Here is a 15,601-nt window from a genome sequence, read left to right on the forward strand (position 1 = left end):
ACAGATTTTTGCTGTTATTTAACAGTTTTTTTTTTTTTGTGTGTGTGTTTTTTTCCCCAGAATCTTCAGAGGAAGAAGATGCCCCATCGTTTGCCCCATCCAGTTCAGTGGATGGAAATAACACAGACTCAGAGTTTGAGAAGGGCCTGAAGCTGAAAGGGAAGAAAGGGCTGGAACAGCCCCTATCCACAACAACTACCCCCGTCAAGGACGAGTATGAGTTTGACGAGGATGATGAGGAAGAGCGCGTCCCTCCGGTGGACGACAAGCACTTGCTCAAGAAAGAGTTCCGCAAGGAGTCTCCCAGTGTCACCAAGGCTGGCGGCTTAATTTCAGTACCGAAGGGGGAGGTGGTCAAAACCTATTCCAAAAGCAACTCGCTCACACCAAAGAAGGCTGTTAGACGGATTCTCTCTGACAGCTCAGACGAGGATGATGGAACGTTGTGTTTCACACCTATGCCCACACCACGACAACCAGCGCCACCTACTAATACCAAGGCCCGGGACTTTGCTACACTGAGCTCTAAGCAACAGAAAGAGAAGACTAAAGTTAAGAAGAAGAGGAAGAAGGAGACAAAAAATGTCAGTAAGGAGGTCAGATTTGGTAAAGTCAATGACAAATTCTGCACTTCTGACTCTGATTGTGGGGACATAGGGAGTGAGGATGATGAAGGCTCTATGAAGAACTCGAACTGTATAAAGGACTCCACAATGAGCCTAAAAGAATCCTCAGAGTTCAGTACTCACTCTGCATCCTCTTCTTCCTCTTCTCATGGAAGCATGAGCTCTCAGAAACTGACACCCTCGCTAACAGAGCATAACCCAAAGCAGTGGAGGACAGACGGCTGGAAGACTGTGTCATCACCTGTATGGTCAGATGTAAGCTCTCTCTCTGACTCGGTTAGAACAAGGCTTTCCAGTGAGTCGGACTACTCCTCTGCCGACTCGAGTGTTGAGTCAGTGAAACAGGTGAGAAAGAAAGCACAGGAAAACAGAAAGAAAAACAATGTGCACACCAATGCACTAGACAAAAAGAACTCTGACTTTCACAAGAACTCCAACACAGACAGTACTGTCTCCAAAACGGATAAAGATGGCAAAGTGTTGAAAAAGCATAAAGTCAAACACAAGCACAAAAACAAAGCGAAAGAAAAGGCTCCCAGTTTAGTGCTCAATCAAGACATGAACGAGAAATTTGTTAAAAGCTTCTCCTTTGATTTTGATGATTCAAGGCAGAAGTCACTCCTTGTTGAGACTGAGTCCCCAGCTGAAAGCAAGGTCAAGCTCTCTAAACATGAAAAAGAGCATTTGAAAAAGGAGGACAGGTTGTCGAAGGGCAAATCTGAGGACAGAGACTGGTCTTCTGGAAAAGAGGTGCAAAGAACTGCTAAGGAGGAGAAATCCAAGAAAACAAAAGAGTCCACCAAGGAGAAACCTAGCAAGGAGGAGAGGGAAAAGCCCTTGAAAGCTGAAAAAGAAAAGAGCCTCAAGGAAAAAGAGAAGTCCAAGGAGGAGAAACAACAAAAGACTCAAAAGGAGGAGAAGAAGAAAAAGTCAAAGGACAAGTCATCTAAACCAGACAGGAAGAGCAGTGAGCAAAAAGAAGAAAAACATATTAAGGTGGATAAGGAGAAAAGGGAGGAGAAGGAAAAATCTAAGAAAGAAAAGGTTCTGAAGGAAGAGCCTGATTATGAAGTCTATGATGTCAGTAACCGTTTCTTAAACCTAGAAGACACCAAGCTCAGTGCCTCAGACGACCACCATGACCGATGGGCGTCAGACCTTTCCTCTGACTGCGACCTATATGGAGATGACAGCTGGGATGCTCCTCCTGTGAAGGACTACAAAGAATATAAAGCAAGCAACACTGTAAAGCTGATCGTTGAGACTGAAAAAATAGAGAGCAGAGACCGGAGGAAGGAGAACAAAATCAAAGACAAGAAATTAGATCATAATGACAAACGGTCAGAGAAAGAGCCTACCTCCAAGAAGAAAGAGAAAGACTCTTCAGAAAAAATCTGTGACAAGAAAAAGGATTTGACCGAAAAACAGAAACTCAACTCTAGCCACTCTGTGGAAAAGGAGAAGAAACGAAAGGAATCTGCAGATACTGTCAAAGAGAAGAAAGAGAAGGACTCCACGGACAGCAGTAGAGACCGAAAAGATTCCTATGAGTTCACTAAAGAAAGAAAGGACTTGAAAATCAAACAGGAGTCCATAAGAGACGATTATGGGAATGATGCCTCCGTCAAAGAAATTGAAACTGTCAGCAAACCATGTGAAATTAGAGAGAGGAACCACTCTGGAAAAGAGAAGGAGAGAAAGGGAGATGGGGTGGAAAAGAGAGAAAAGACAAAAGCTGACAAACACAAGGAAAAGCCTAAAGACCGATCCATAGAACAGGACAAGGAGAAGCCTGAGAAGACCTCAACTGAGAAGCTTTTGAAAGAAAAGGACACAGACAGAGGCTCTAAAGACAAGAAGGAGGGAGCTAAAGACAAACACAAAGACACACACAGCAAAGACAAGGACAGGAAGGTGTCTTCAGAACAAACTAAGGACAAGAAAGAAAAAGCTTCACAGGACAAGCATGCTGACCGGGATAAAGATGTCCTTGAGGTGAAGAAGGAGGAAAGGAAACCTGAGAAAGTTAAACCTGAGAAAACATGGTACAAGATAGCAGACATTTTCACAGATGAAAGTGAGGATGAAGAAGACAATTACAATGGGGGTGTGGCCAAGTTAAGTGATTCCCTTGGGTTGTCTGATTCTCACAGGAAAGACTCCACATCTGACAGGGATGAGCTTGATCACTTCCAAACGGAAAAACCCAGAAAATATTCTGCTGAGGCCAAACACACAACAGAAAAACAGAAAGAAAAAGACCACAAGAAAAAAGACAAGACCACATTTGATATGGGAAAAGAGAGGAAGGGTTCCTTGGAGAAACACAAGAAAGATAAGGATTCTGTTGATGCAAAACACAAGGAACGCAAAGACAGAATGTCTGTGGACTCAAACCAAGAGAAGAAAAACAAGCAGAAGCTGCTGGACAAGAGGGACGTCAATGAGGAAAAGACCAAGAGTAAATATAAAGACAAGCAAGATTATGTTAACGACAGAAAGCCCTCAAAGGGGAGTGGGGAAAATGAAAAGTCGCTCTTGGAGAAGCTGGAGGAAGAGGCCATGAATGACTACAAGGATGACTCCAATGACAAGAACAGTGAGTTATCCTCAGACAGCTTCACTGATCAGGGTCATGAGCCAGTGCTCAGCAGCTACTATGATTCCTCCAACATCAGCCTTCCAGACATTACTGATGAGAGACGAGACTCACTCTCCATATCTAATCCTCAAGACAAGTTCAGAGAGAAAGAGAGGCACCGGCATTCATCTTCATCGTCGTCCAAAAAGAGTCATGACAAGGAGAAGGACAAAGTCAAGAAGGAAAAGGGGGATAAACAAGACAAGATTGAGGAAATAAGAGAATCCTATGGACGCAGAGAAAGTCTGCCCTTCGAGAAAGAGCCTATGCCATTAGAAGCGGACCCTTATACATTTCCATTTGGGTCTAAGGGTGATAAAGATGAATTTGATAAGACATTGGAGTTTGAAAAGGAGATGTCTAAAAAAGCTGACAAAGACAAATTGAGTACTGTCATCAGTGATAAGATCAAGGACAAAAAGAAAAAAGAGAAACATAAGGAGAAAGTCAAAGAGGAGAAGCACAAGTACACAGATGGCTTTGGATCACTTAAACACTCAAAGGAGGAGATTAAATGTGGAATGAAAGAGAGTCCTCAAATTACCAATTTGAAGGAAAGATCAAAGGAAGACAGTCCCAAATTTGATGTGAAAAAAGAAAGAATTCGAGACTCTTTGGACAAAGACAGTAGGGCGGACCATGTTAAGTCCAAGGTTAAAGAAGAAAATGAAAAAGTAATTCAGTCTAAAGAAACAGCTCGCAAAGACAACCGTCCACGTTCAAAGCTTCTGGTTGATGGGGATCTCAGACTAACCAGCTTTGGGCAAATGTTAGGTTTAAAAGACCAGGAGATTGAAGAACGCCATAAGAAGCATAAGGAGAGGATGAAGCAGATGGAGAAACTAAGACACAGATCAGGGGATCCCAAACTTAGGGATAAAACAAAGTCCACTGAGGAAATAAAGAAAAATCGCAATGAACTATCATCCAAAAAATCTAATAGTTTAGAATCTGCATTGAAAGAGAAGAAGCTCAAAGATATTGGTCTCCCAGCCCAAATGATGTCTCCGGAAAGAATGCCACAACCCATTGACACTCAAAATTCAAAGGACTGGCTTGCAGGCCATCAGATGAAAGAAAATCTCCCTGCCTCACCTAGGCAAGAACAGAATAGACCAACGGGTGTTCCCACCCCCACATCTGTAATCTCTTGTCCCAGCTATGAGGAAATCATGCAGACGCCACGGACTCCATCCTGCAGTGCAGAGGACTACCCTGATATAATGTTTGATGGGTTAGATTGTCAGAACTCATCAGCCATGGCCATGTCTATGAATGCCTGCTCACCATCCTTCTTTGACAGGTACTCCAACTCATCACACACCTTCCAAGAAGGGACTTGTATAACTCCGGCTAAGAATCTCCAGTTGCCCCTTGTCAGTCGATCGGCTTCGTCTGATGTTAGAAGACCCCTGGAAGAGGAGTTCAAAGCTGAAGCTGGCAAGTTTCTACAACACATTTTGCCAGACGCCTCTGAGTTTGACTTGGCAGCCTCCCAGCCTCCAGAAGACAAGGCAGCATCAGTGGAGAGACTTGAATGCCTGTCTCCTCCTTACTTCTCACCTATTAGAATGCTGTCTCCCGGGCTGGAACTTGACGAACCTGCACTAGATGGGGCCACCACAGCAATGGCTGGCACAGAGACTTGTGAACACCTACCTGAGAGTGTCTACAACAACTTCCTGATGAAGCCCTCAACGCCAGTCCACAGACCTGACCCCCAGGAGCCGTGTCTGGACATTACTGCTCCACCCACCCCTGCACCTGCTGCTCTTCCTCCCCTGGATATTGATGACCTTTCTGAGCCTCATCAAAGTGAGCACAGTCTTGTTCCCTCTGACCCAGTCAGTGGCAGTGAGTATCTGCCCCCTGTTGTGGAGGAGGAAGAAGAGGACTATGAAGAAGAGGGGGAGGAAGAAGAAGAAGAGGAGGAGGAGGAAGGGGATCTTGAAGAACCAACAGATTCTGATCATCATGCTGCTGAGGAGACGAGGGACGTCTGCTCATTCTCTCCTCCAAGAGTTGAAGAGCCTTTGAGGAAGAGCTGGGCTGAATCTCCAGACAGAAGAGTTACAGAGGTGCATCAGTTGACTCCCCCACATCCACCACCCAACCAGGTGAACTCCAGTGATCATACCATCAGCTGGAACTCTGAGATGATTTTGAAATCTCCTCAAAGGACTTATGGGGAAATAGAGGCAGCGGTCTCCAAGATAACCAGCCCCTTCTCGCATTCAGACAGTGATTTGCAGCACATTACTGCCATACCTGGCCATCCATCAGTGACCCCTCCATATGCTGCTTACAGGTCTTATGTGCCTGACCCTGACTTTGACGAGCAAAAAGAGGCTGTGGAGGACATTCCAATTTCTCCAGCAAGACCTGAAATGACACCCATGGAATTGGAACCAAACTACTTGACAACCACCTCATCCTCCACAAGGTTAGAGTCTTTCTTCACAGACTGCAAGCCAAACTTGGAGGATAATCACCAGATGGACTCAGAGCTTTCTTGTGCAGTACAAGTCGGCAGGCAAAACTCCCATGGCTTTACTTCTGAGAGCCATATGCCTCTAGCAGTAAGCAACGAGCCAGTGGTGCCCTGGACAGACCCATTCTCAGCTACAGTGGATGAGCTGGATGATCTTGGCCCTTTCTCTCTACCTGACCTCCCTTCTCTCTCCCTCCCGACCTCCCTGCCAGACAAGGAGATGCCAGAGCTTGACGTCAGAGATGCAAAGCCAGCCGACTACAAGCCTCCATCTGCTCATATAAGGCCTCCTGCTATTGAAACAATAGAGGGCGAAGAGCTTATGGAGGTTGACCTGCCTATCCTGGCCAAACCCCTGTGCCCTCCCGAGGTCCTAACACTCAATGATTCTTTGCATGATTTGGTTGTGCCCTCACCAAAACACAATTTCCAACCAGAATTTGAGTCTGAGCCTCAGAATGTCCCTGAAATTAACTTAGTGAAAACACAGGTCTTTGAAAACAGAGCCACATATGAAGAGACTGATGAGGGCGATGGAAACATGTTCTCAGCTATTGATACAAACAATACCCAGCATCACAAGCAGATGTCACTGACCGAGTCTTTATCAGTTGTAATTACTCCATGTATGGACTCCTTGACAACTGTTAAACCAGAACAAAGTGGGCAGGTATCAGATCCCTTTGTTGGGCCAACTTGCAGTCCTGTCCCCTCAGTTCCTCTGCCAGTTGCTGTCACGATTTCTGGAACAGTCCATGTTTCGGAGGCTCTTGAGACCACGTCTAAGCTCACGGTCACTCTGACAACGTTGTCAACTGACCTTCCCAAGAAGGTGGAGGAGATCCCACAGAGGATGACCAGAAACAGGGCCCAGATGCTGGCAAAACAGGAGAATACCACCACCACAAAAAAGCCGAGTAGTAGAGTAGTAGCAGAGAGTACAACCACCAGCATTATACCTTCTAGCGTGATACCTCCATCTGTCCCTACCCCTGTCGCCATGAGCATGGCTGTAACCACAACCACCCCTATCCTCACCCCTACCTTTGTCCCCTTTGTTGTTCTGGAGAAAGAAAAGGAACTTGTCACCACCATCTCCACCACACCAACCATTACCCCGGCTCCCCCTCCGCCGCTTCCTGTAGTGGTCAGCAAAACTAAAGGGCGGCCTGTGGAGGAAGAGGAATCCCAGACGCAGCATCCACGCAAGAGGAAGTTCCCGAAACCGCAGGTTCAGCTGGTCAACACAGCCATGCAGCAGACCAGGGAGATGATTCAACAGACACTGGCTGTCATTGTCAATGCCATCAAACTGGATGACATAGAACCCTACCACAGTGACCGCTCTAACCCTTACTTCGAATACCTGCAGATAAGGAAAAAAATAGAGGAGAAGAGGAAGATCTTGTGCTACATCACACCACAGGCCCCTCAGTGCTACGCTGAGTATGTGACCTACACAGGCTCCTACCTGCTGGATGGCAAGCCTCTCAGCAAGCTGCACATCCCAGTGGTGAGTACCTCCCTTCCCCTACAAATGTTCACACTTCAGTTGATTCATAGATTTTATTTCAATACAATAATACACGTCAAGTAACTGCGTTCTGTAACCTATAATAACCGCACAGCACATTTACAACAAAAGTTTGAACTTTGTTGCAATGGAAAGATTGGTTACATCATAATCTCAAATCATTGCTATGGTTTCTCAGATTGCTCCACCTCCATCGTTATCGGAGCCCCTGAAGGAGCTCTTTAGACAGCAGGAGACAGTGAGGGGGAAGCTGAGACTGCAGCACAGCATAGAGAGGGTAAGAACACGGGCTCACTGTACCCTCCCTAATATCTATCCATCTCACTTCTGAAGTCGCACTGAGAAGGAGTGCTTTGAACAATCCTTTGATGAATGTTCAAAGCTGCTATGTAATAGAAATCCAAACTGCAATAGGCATTTCTCCAACCATGCAATCGTAAAAGAAATTGACATTTCACATGAACCTTATCAGTTTGCGCAAAAAGATTTTGAAGTAAAGTTAAAAGTCCAGTCTGTCTCCCCTCTCTTCGGTCTTATTGTATTGACTTTCTATATCTCTCCTTCCAGGAAAAGCTTATTGTCTCATGTGAGCAAGAAGTACTGCGGGTCCATTGCAGAGCGGCAAGGACGATAGCCAATCAGGCCGTCCCATTCAGTGCCTGCACAATGTTACTGGACTCTGAGGTGTACAACATGCCAACAGAGAGTCAGGTGCGTCTGTGGGTGGTTAAAAAGGTGGGCAAAAAGTTGATAGACAGGGCCATTCACATGGAATTTGTTTAGTCAGCTCTTCCAATTACTCTTAATATTTTATATACACTACCACTCAAAAGTTCGGGGTCACTTAGAAATGTCCTTGTTTTTGAAAGAAAAGCAAATTTTTTGTCTGAAATAACATCAAATTGATCAGAAATACAGTGTAGACATTGTTAATGTTGTAAATGACTTGTAGCTGGAAATGGCTGATTTTTTTTAATGGAATATCGACATAGGCGTACAGAGGCTCATTGTCAGCAACCATCACTCCTGTGTTCCAATGGCACGTTGTGTTAGCTAATCCAAGTTTATCAATTTAAAAGGTTAATTAATCATTAGAAAACCCTTTTGCAATTGTATTAGCACAGCTGAAACTGTTGTTCTGATTAAAGAAGCAATAAAACTGGCCTTAGACTAGTTTAGTATCTGGAGCATCAGCATTTGTGGATTCGATTACAGGCTCAAAATGGTCAGAAACAAAGTCCTTTTTTCTGAAACTTGTCCGTCTATTCTTGTTCTGAGAAATGAAGGCTATTCCATGTGAAGAGGTGACTCCGGGATGCTGGCCTTCCTAGCAGAGTTCCTATTGTCTGTGTTCTTTTGCCCATCTTAATCTTTTCTTTTTATTGGCCAGTCTGAGATATGGCTTTTTCTTTGCAACTCTGCTTAGAAGGCCAGCATCCCGGAGTCGCCTCTTCACTGTTGACGGTAAGACTGGGGTTTTGCGGCTATGATTTAATGAAGCTGCCAGTTGAGGACTTGAGGCGTCTTTCTCAAACTAGACACTAATGTACTTGTCCTCTTGCTCAGTTGTGCACCGGGGCCTCCCACTCCTCTTTGTATTCTAGTTAGAGCCAGTTTACGCTGTTCTGTGAAGGGAGTAGTACACAGCGCTGTACAAGATCTTAAGTTTCATGGTAGCTTTTTGCATGAAATAGCCTTAATTTCTCAGAACAGGAATAGGCTGACGAGTTTCAGAAGAAAGGCCTTTGTTTCTAGACATTTTGAGCCTGTAATCGAACCCACAAATGCTGATGCTCCAGATACTAAACTAGCCTAAAGAAGGCCCGTTTTATTGCTTCTTTAATCAGAACAACAGTTTTCAGCTGTGCTAACATAATTGCAAAAGTGTTTTCTAATGATCTATCCTTTTTTAAAAGGATCAAGTTGGATTAGTTGACACAATGTGCCATTGGAACACAGGAGTGATGGTTGCTGATAAAGGGCCTCTGTACGCCTCTGTAGATATTCCATTAGAAATGTGTCGTTTCCAGCTACAATGGTCATTTAACAATGTCTACACTATATTTCTGATCAATTTGATGCTATTTTAATGGACAACAAATGTGCTTTTCTTTCAAAAACAAAGACATTTCTAAGTGACCCCGAACTTTTGAACGGTAGTGTACATATAAAAAATCAAATCTGACATTCTTGTCATCTTTAACTCAGGGTGATGAGAACAAGTCAGTGAGAGATCGCTTCAACGCTCGCCAGTTCATTTCCTGGATCCAAGACGTGGATGACAAATATGACCGCATGAAGGTAACGATATGACTGTACTTCATCTTTTACGGCACATTTGCTATGTGGTTGAAATGCAGGCTATCTGTGTATGACAGTTGTATTTCTGCTGGTTCATAATGGCCTCTCTCTCTTCTCAGACGTGTCTGTTAATGCGGCAGCAGCATGAGGCAGCTGCCCTGAATGCAGTGCAGAGGATGGAGTGGCAACTGAAGGTGCAGGAGCTGGACCCTGCTGTACACAAGTCTCTGTGCGTCAACGAGGTCCCCTCCTTCTACGTGCCAATGGTTGACGTCAACGATGACTTTGTGCTGTTGCCCGCGTGACAGAAACATGCACTCGTTCACAGAGTTAGAGGTCAAATATCATCACTTTTCAAAGAGACATCAAACAGAACGTATGGTAAGGGCTAGCCGGTTTGAAGAGGAATAAAACCTATATATTATATAGAAAAAATTCAAAGATAAAAAAACTTGCTAATGATTCCCTTCCATGAGAGGAAGATGCATCTTTTTACTGGGGAAAATCACAACTTGCACTTTCATCCCTCAAGTTTTTATGCTTTTGTTCAGAATATAAAAAGCAAAACTGCTTTGCTTTGAAGCACCCAACACCACCTCCCTTTTAGGTGATGTTTGGACAGAGAGTAGGGGATAAGATATAGAAATATTTTTCTGAATTTTTTGGTCCCCGTAAAATCAAACAACAAAGGAACGCTGGAGAGGAGCCCTCCCACCATTCTGGATCATCTCCTGGTGGATGAGAATGAGGCACCACAGTGGACACAGAGCTCCAGGTGAGCCTTGAGGAGGAGAACGCAGCACATGGCCAGAAGGGCAAGCATGCGTGATGTGGTGGTGCAACAAGTAATATCTGCGGGACCTCCAGCCTCTTCCTGTTGAAAGGACAGGAGGGTCTGTGTGGACGCTGTCTCTCTGGTCGGAACCATATGGCCACACTCAGTAAGAGAGCTTCAGTCCCCTCTGTCCACAGCCCACCACCACACCCGGTAGAACCAGCATCCTGCCCCGGAGCAGAGTACAGCCAAGGGTCCATAGTGTGTCGGGGGTTAATGTCGGAGGGGAAGAGGCGGCATCTTCCGCCTAATGGCCTGGACAGAGGAGTGAGGCAGAGAATGGGGATGAACCGGAGCATCCCCACTAGAGTCTGGTCACCTGGTTCTGCATGCAGGAAGAACCAGCCTCTGACACTCTGCCAAGATAGGTAGAACACACATACCTGTTCACCTGCAACTATGACTGCAAATGGAAAAACAGGATAAAAGAATAATACAAGAATGTTGCGATTCAAGACTAAACAGATGGTGGTTTAGAGGAGAATATTCTTCTTTTTGTCTTTCTTTACTTGGGCATTTAATTGTTTCTGAGGAAGTGACTTGAAACACTACAGAGCCAATATTAGTTTAATGGGAAAAAAGAAAACTGAAAAAAAATGGTATTCCGTAAATGATGTACAGTTTTTATATTCGTTAACCAATGTATTCTTGCTGCCTTCTAGATAATTTATTTTGCCACACATTACTGCACAGTTGTAAATAACGTATGTACTGTAACATCACTCAGTTAAGTGTAAAAAAATAAATGAATAAAAATTATCTTTGTATGTACAGTTCACTTTCGGGCAGCACTTTCCCCCTCATACCCATGGGCCAAAATGTGCACACGTTGTCAGTATTTTAAAGACTCCAGTGCACAGTAACGTTCCCATCTATAGGTTTTGTCCAGGGCTGGTCAAAATAAGTTACCTGTGTTGGTATCACCACAACATACATAGGTAGTACAAAACCCCACCGTATTGAACAATGCCCAAACTAAGGGCCACAACTATAGTCCTCAGATGTAGCAAAATGGTTATACAATGATTTAAAGAATAGATTAGTTATATTAGTCATTGCTTTATTACACAATTATATCTGAAAAAAATCTCAACCAAGAAAATGCCTTTTTACAGTGAATATTTTTTTATTTACTCGGTGTTGGGCAAGTCAAACAAGGGTACGTACATCTGGATTGGTCAAGAAAGAAATGCCACTAACAAGCAAAACCATCACATTATTTTCTCATTCTGCGTGGGATTTTCTTTTTGTTTTTGTTTTTTAAAATGTCATCTACCCATTTAATTGGACTTTAATTGTATGTTTGGGTCTTTAGGAATAATATTCATCCAGACGTTGGAGAACTTTCAGGCCACAAGACTTGGGATCTGACAGCCAACTCAATCATTTGAAATCCTTAACTTCCCTTTTTGAATGTCACTGTCATAGGCATCATTTACAGGTTAACCGTTTTTCAGGCCACATCAGATTGGCATTGTTGTTCCTGATCTCTACCGTATACCACCTAAAACTACTTAACTAAAGAAATGTTTAGAATCTTAATTTTTAGCAAAGCTGTTTATCCACAAGATACAGGCCACATTCCATATTGGTTTTAAAAATGAATTCTTGCTTTAATTATGGGATGTGTTAGCTTCCAAACTCCCTGGGTCCATACTTGCGAACATAAGATGTATTTTTGTAAGTAAAAACATTTTCTCTCAAAATGCACATCTGCCAATTCAAATCTTTGACGTAGTTGCATGTGATAAAATGCTCCATGTTAGCTGTTCCCATTACATAACCTGACACATTTAGCCCTATGCTAACCTGACCCGAAGGTAGTGATTATGTCAGTTTACAAATTCTGCATCAGCCAATTTCAAATCTTGACTTGGATGCAATTAGAACCCTTTTCCATGAGAGCATCCTTAACAGATGTCAACCGGTACCATCTGCTAATCAAAGTTTTAAAAAACACACATGAAGTTTCAACTGGACCAATAGCTCAATGTAGTGAGCCTGGCTCCTGGTCATTTGCAACTGTCTGCCATTTCTCAGAATGGTGCTTGTTAAACCTCAAAGCCTTTGGAGGTGAGGGGAGTTTAACATATGGAATTGTTTTAAAATGGTCATACCGTGGATTATTTAGCTATTTGATTTAGAATTTTAGGACCCCACTAGGTATGATAAAATAAAGAATTTGGGCTTCACTACTATGCTATAGAAACTAATTGAATAACTGATTCATAAATGGAAAAACAGACAGTGTAAAAAAAAAAATGTAAATCATAAGGATTAAGATTTTGAAGTATCTGTCCTATATCTGGGAGATCAGGAAAAGTCTATATATTTTTTGGGGTGACACATATTTAACCCCTTTTTTTGGCACAAAACTACCTCCATAATTCTACTTAAATTTGAATTACCGATACTGGGTTACATGTCCCGTGACAGTTGTGGGGGTTGTAGAGCAAAACTAAAACCCCATCGTGTTCTTAAGTCTCATCTTCCCATAGTGTGGTCATATTAGTTTGTAGGCCAACCGTTTGGAAGCTACAGACATTTTCGTGAGAAGACTGATTTTCAAAATGTCTCTTGGTCTGACAAACAGCTCTGCCACTTTCCACAGCAGATACGGAAGGCCGACATGGGTGGATGTGGTGGATTGAGATATATCTCTTGCTTAAATTGACAGATTTTTATTGGATTTTTTTTTAGGTTTATCAGATTTGTTGCACAGGTACGTCAATAGACTTAAGAATTTGAATAAAGTTTAGATCAAAGCTGAATCAATGTCTCGCAAGATCACTTAATGATTCATTAGTATTCTACATAGGCCTAACATACCAAATATAATAGCATAGTATAACTTTACTGTTAGACCAAAATCACCACTTATTTTCATTTTATTTTAACATTTTATATGCATTATAAAAATCATCCACATCACATATTAGTTATTTGAATCGAGCTTTGAGGACCACTAGTAAAGTTTTTTTCCATTGCTTTATATATATTTCCACACTGAGATTGGAATACAGATATGATCAAAATTATAATGCACTTTTAGTGTAAGAGCGGTTTGAAATATCAGCTGGTTTGGCTGGGTGTTTTTTTTAGACTGCCTGGTGAATGTAAGTGTAATAGACCAATAACAGAGTTTGCCCTCCTCTCTGCCAATCATTTTGTTTTCAGGTGACGCATCCCTCCCATAAGGCCCCTCTGACCACTCCCAGACAGTCCTATCAAAGTTCTTGCTGGAGAAGCTATTTCTTTTTGACAATCACAGTAGGGTACTTAATTGATACACAGATATTGAGAGAAAAATGTTGCCATTAGATCTTCAACAAAAAAGCTTGACATGAAGGGGCCTCTAATTGCCTTAGCAGCATATGACTCCTCGCTGCGATGGTAGTAGGGGTACATGACGGCTATTTGACAGGACCATAATGGTTTGACTTTTTTGGGCCAATGTACGATAAACTTAAATGACCCTTTATATTTCTTTCCCCCTAAAACCACATGGATGTGTGTGAAACGGATAAGCATAAACTTGTGATTTTGTCATATATGCGAAAACATGCCTTTTGAATTTTGTCCAACGTTAGTAGGTAGTATCAGCATAGTCAAGGATGTGTCATGCAATATTGGGACGCTATACTTTACAGACCAAGTTGAACAAATGTAAACCTTGAATTTGGAAGCTTAAAATATTCCTCTGGTGGCCAAGTTGATCTATATTAAGTAATGCCATTGGTTGGTGGATGTGAAGTCTGAGATCTTTGATAGGCTGATGTGGAATTTGTTACAGGAAATAATCACTGCCAACTGGTCAGGCTAGCATAGGGCTAAATGTGCCAGGTTATGTAATGTGCAACAGCTAACGTAGCCTTGTCAAATACAACTATGTCAGCGATTTGAATTGGCTGATGCATATTTTGAGACAGAGAAAGTTTAAACTCAAATTTTTTCTAATGTTCGCAAGTATGGACCCCCTCTATTTATCTAGTTTTGTACAGTAGTGGAGATAAGTGTACAGTATAAGGGGAATACTCAAAGGGTGGAGCCAAAGTAAAGATCATACTCCTCTGCGATTTTTAAAGAACTAGGTTTGACTTACATGCCCATGAATGAGATTTTTTTTAAATTAGCCTTTTAATCAAATTCCTTTTTTGTTAGTCAATAATCCTTTTTATGACTAATCACTCTAAAAGCAAGTTTCATCATAGTTTATTCAGAACGATTTGGTGGATGGTGATATTAACAGGCAGATAGTTTGTTTCACTTTAGCTTCTCCAGTGTACCAAGTGTAGGTATTTGTCAGGGGTATCAGGAAGTTTTAATGTTCCGTTTGATTCATATTCAGTAGGCCATCATACTTTGCTCTATTGTGTTGTTTACCATGCTAAGAGTAAGGCCTAGACAATTATGAACCAAAAAAGCAGACTAAGTTAACTCGTACACAAAGGGGGGAAGAATGGTGCAAAAGTGATAGTTAAGAAAAAAATGTTTTTTATCCAATTGGAATATTGACTTGTGAGAATTGATTGTTTCCTTATTTTTGGTTGGTCCTGATTTAAAAAAAAGATTGAGTCTGTGATCTGCACATTCATCCTAATGGCAATATCAAGTGACATTTTGTGACGTTATGTACACACTTTCAACATAGCTGTGTATGAGGTGTCTATTCAAGTGCAATGGGTGTTGCTACTCCAGTGTACGGGCAGTTGACTAGTTGTAGTCCTGGACATTTTGAAAGAGGAAAATCTAGTCATAAGGCAGTAAACGCATAAATAAATGTCATAGCACAGGTAGTCAGCGTCATGTAGACTTCAGCAGTTTGATTTAAGCCCTCATTTTTTTTATTTGATTTTGTTTTTTAGTGCTTTTTCTGCGGGGGAGAGGGAGTTTTGTCAACAGAATCCTCTTGTGTTTTAGATCAGAGTGTGTTGTGTTGTCTTTTTGTCTTGGGTTTTTTCTTCTGTACGAAGCATAAAACACCAGTGGCATGTCAATCACTTCTTATGAGCAGAATGTATACCGTTACTACACCCCCACACCCTCAATATTGTTTACAAGACATCAAGTGTGTTTCGTCTCTCTCACCTTAACGGTTTGAGCCCTGCCTTGATTTCTTTATTTCATCATTTATTGAACCACAAAGGCTTGAAATTGTGATGGCTAATTAGTG

The 15,601-nt window shown here is 42.4% G+C and overlaps 1 protein-coding gene across 6 annotated transcripts in view; it reads left to right on the top strand.

Moving 5' to 3' along the window:
- ankrd11 (ankyrin repeat domain 11) overlaps positions 1 to 11,187 on the top strand; it is a 184,426-nt gene extending 173,239 nt beyond the window's left edge. For 5 of the 6 annotated variants that reach the window (XM_036980649.2, XM_036980651.2, XM_036980646.2 and 2 more), the window contains 5 exons: positions 61 to 7,271; positions 7,471 to 7,569; positions 7,860 to 8,027; positions 9,501 to 9,593; positions 9,713 to 11,187. In XM_036980649.2, coding sequence (XP_036836544.2) covers positions 61 to 7,271; positions 7,471 to 7,569; positions 7,860 to 8,027; positions 9,501 to 9,593; positions 9,713 to 9,898 — 7,757 coding nt within the window. In that variant the 3' untranslated portion in view covers positions 9,899 to 11,187. The remainder of the gene's footprint in view (positions 1 to 60; positions 7,272 to 7,470; positions 7,570 to 7,859; positions 8,028 to 9,500; positions 9,594 to 9,712) is intronic. The other variant, XM_036980652.2, reaches the window with a different exon arrangement.
- Positions 11,188 to 15,601: the final 4,414 nt, after the last annotated feature.

The sequence above is a fragment of the Oncorhynchus mykiss genome, chromosome 6, assembly GCF_057628025.1.
Source record: "Oncorhynchus mykiss isolate SJ-2025 chromosome 6, ASM5762802v1, whole genome shotgun sequence".
Classification (NCBI taxonomy): Eukaryota; Metazoa; Chordata; class Actinopteri; order Salmoniformes; family Salmonidae; genus Oncorhynchus; species Oncorhynchus mykiss.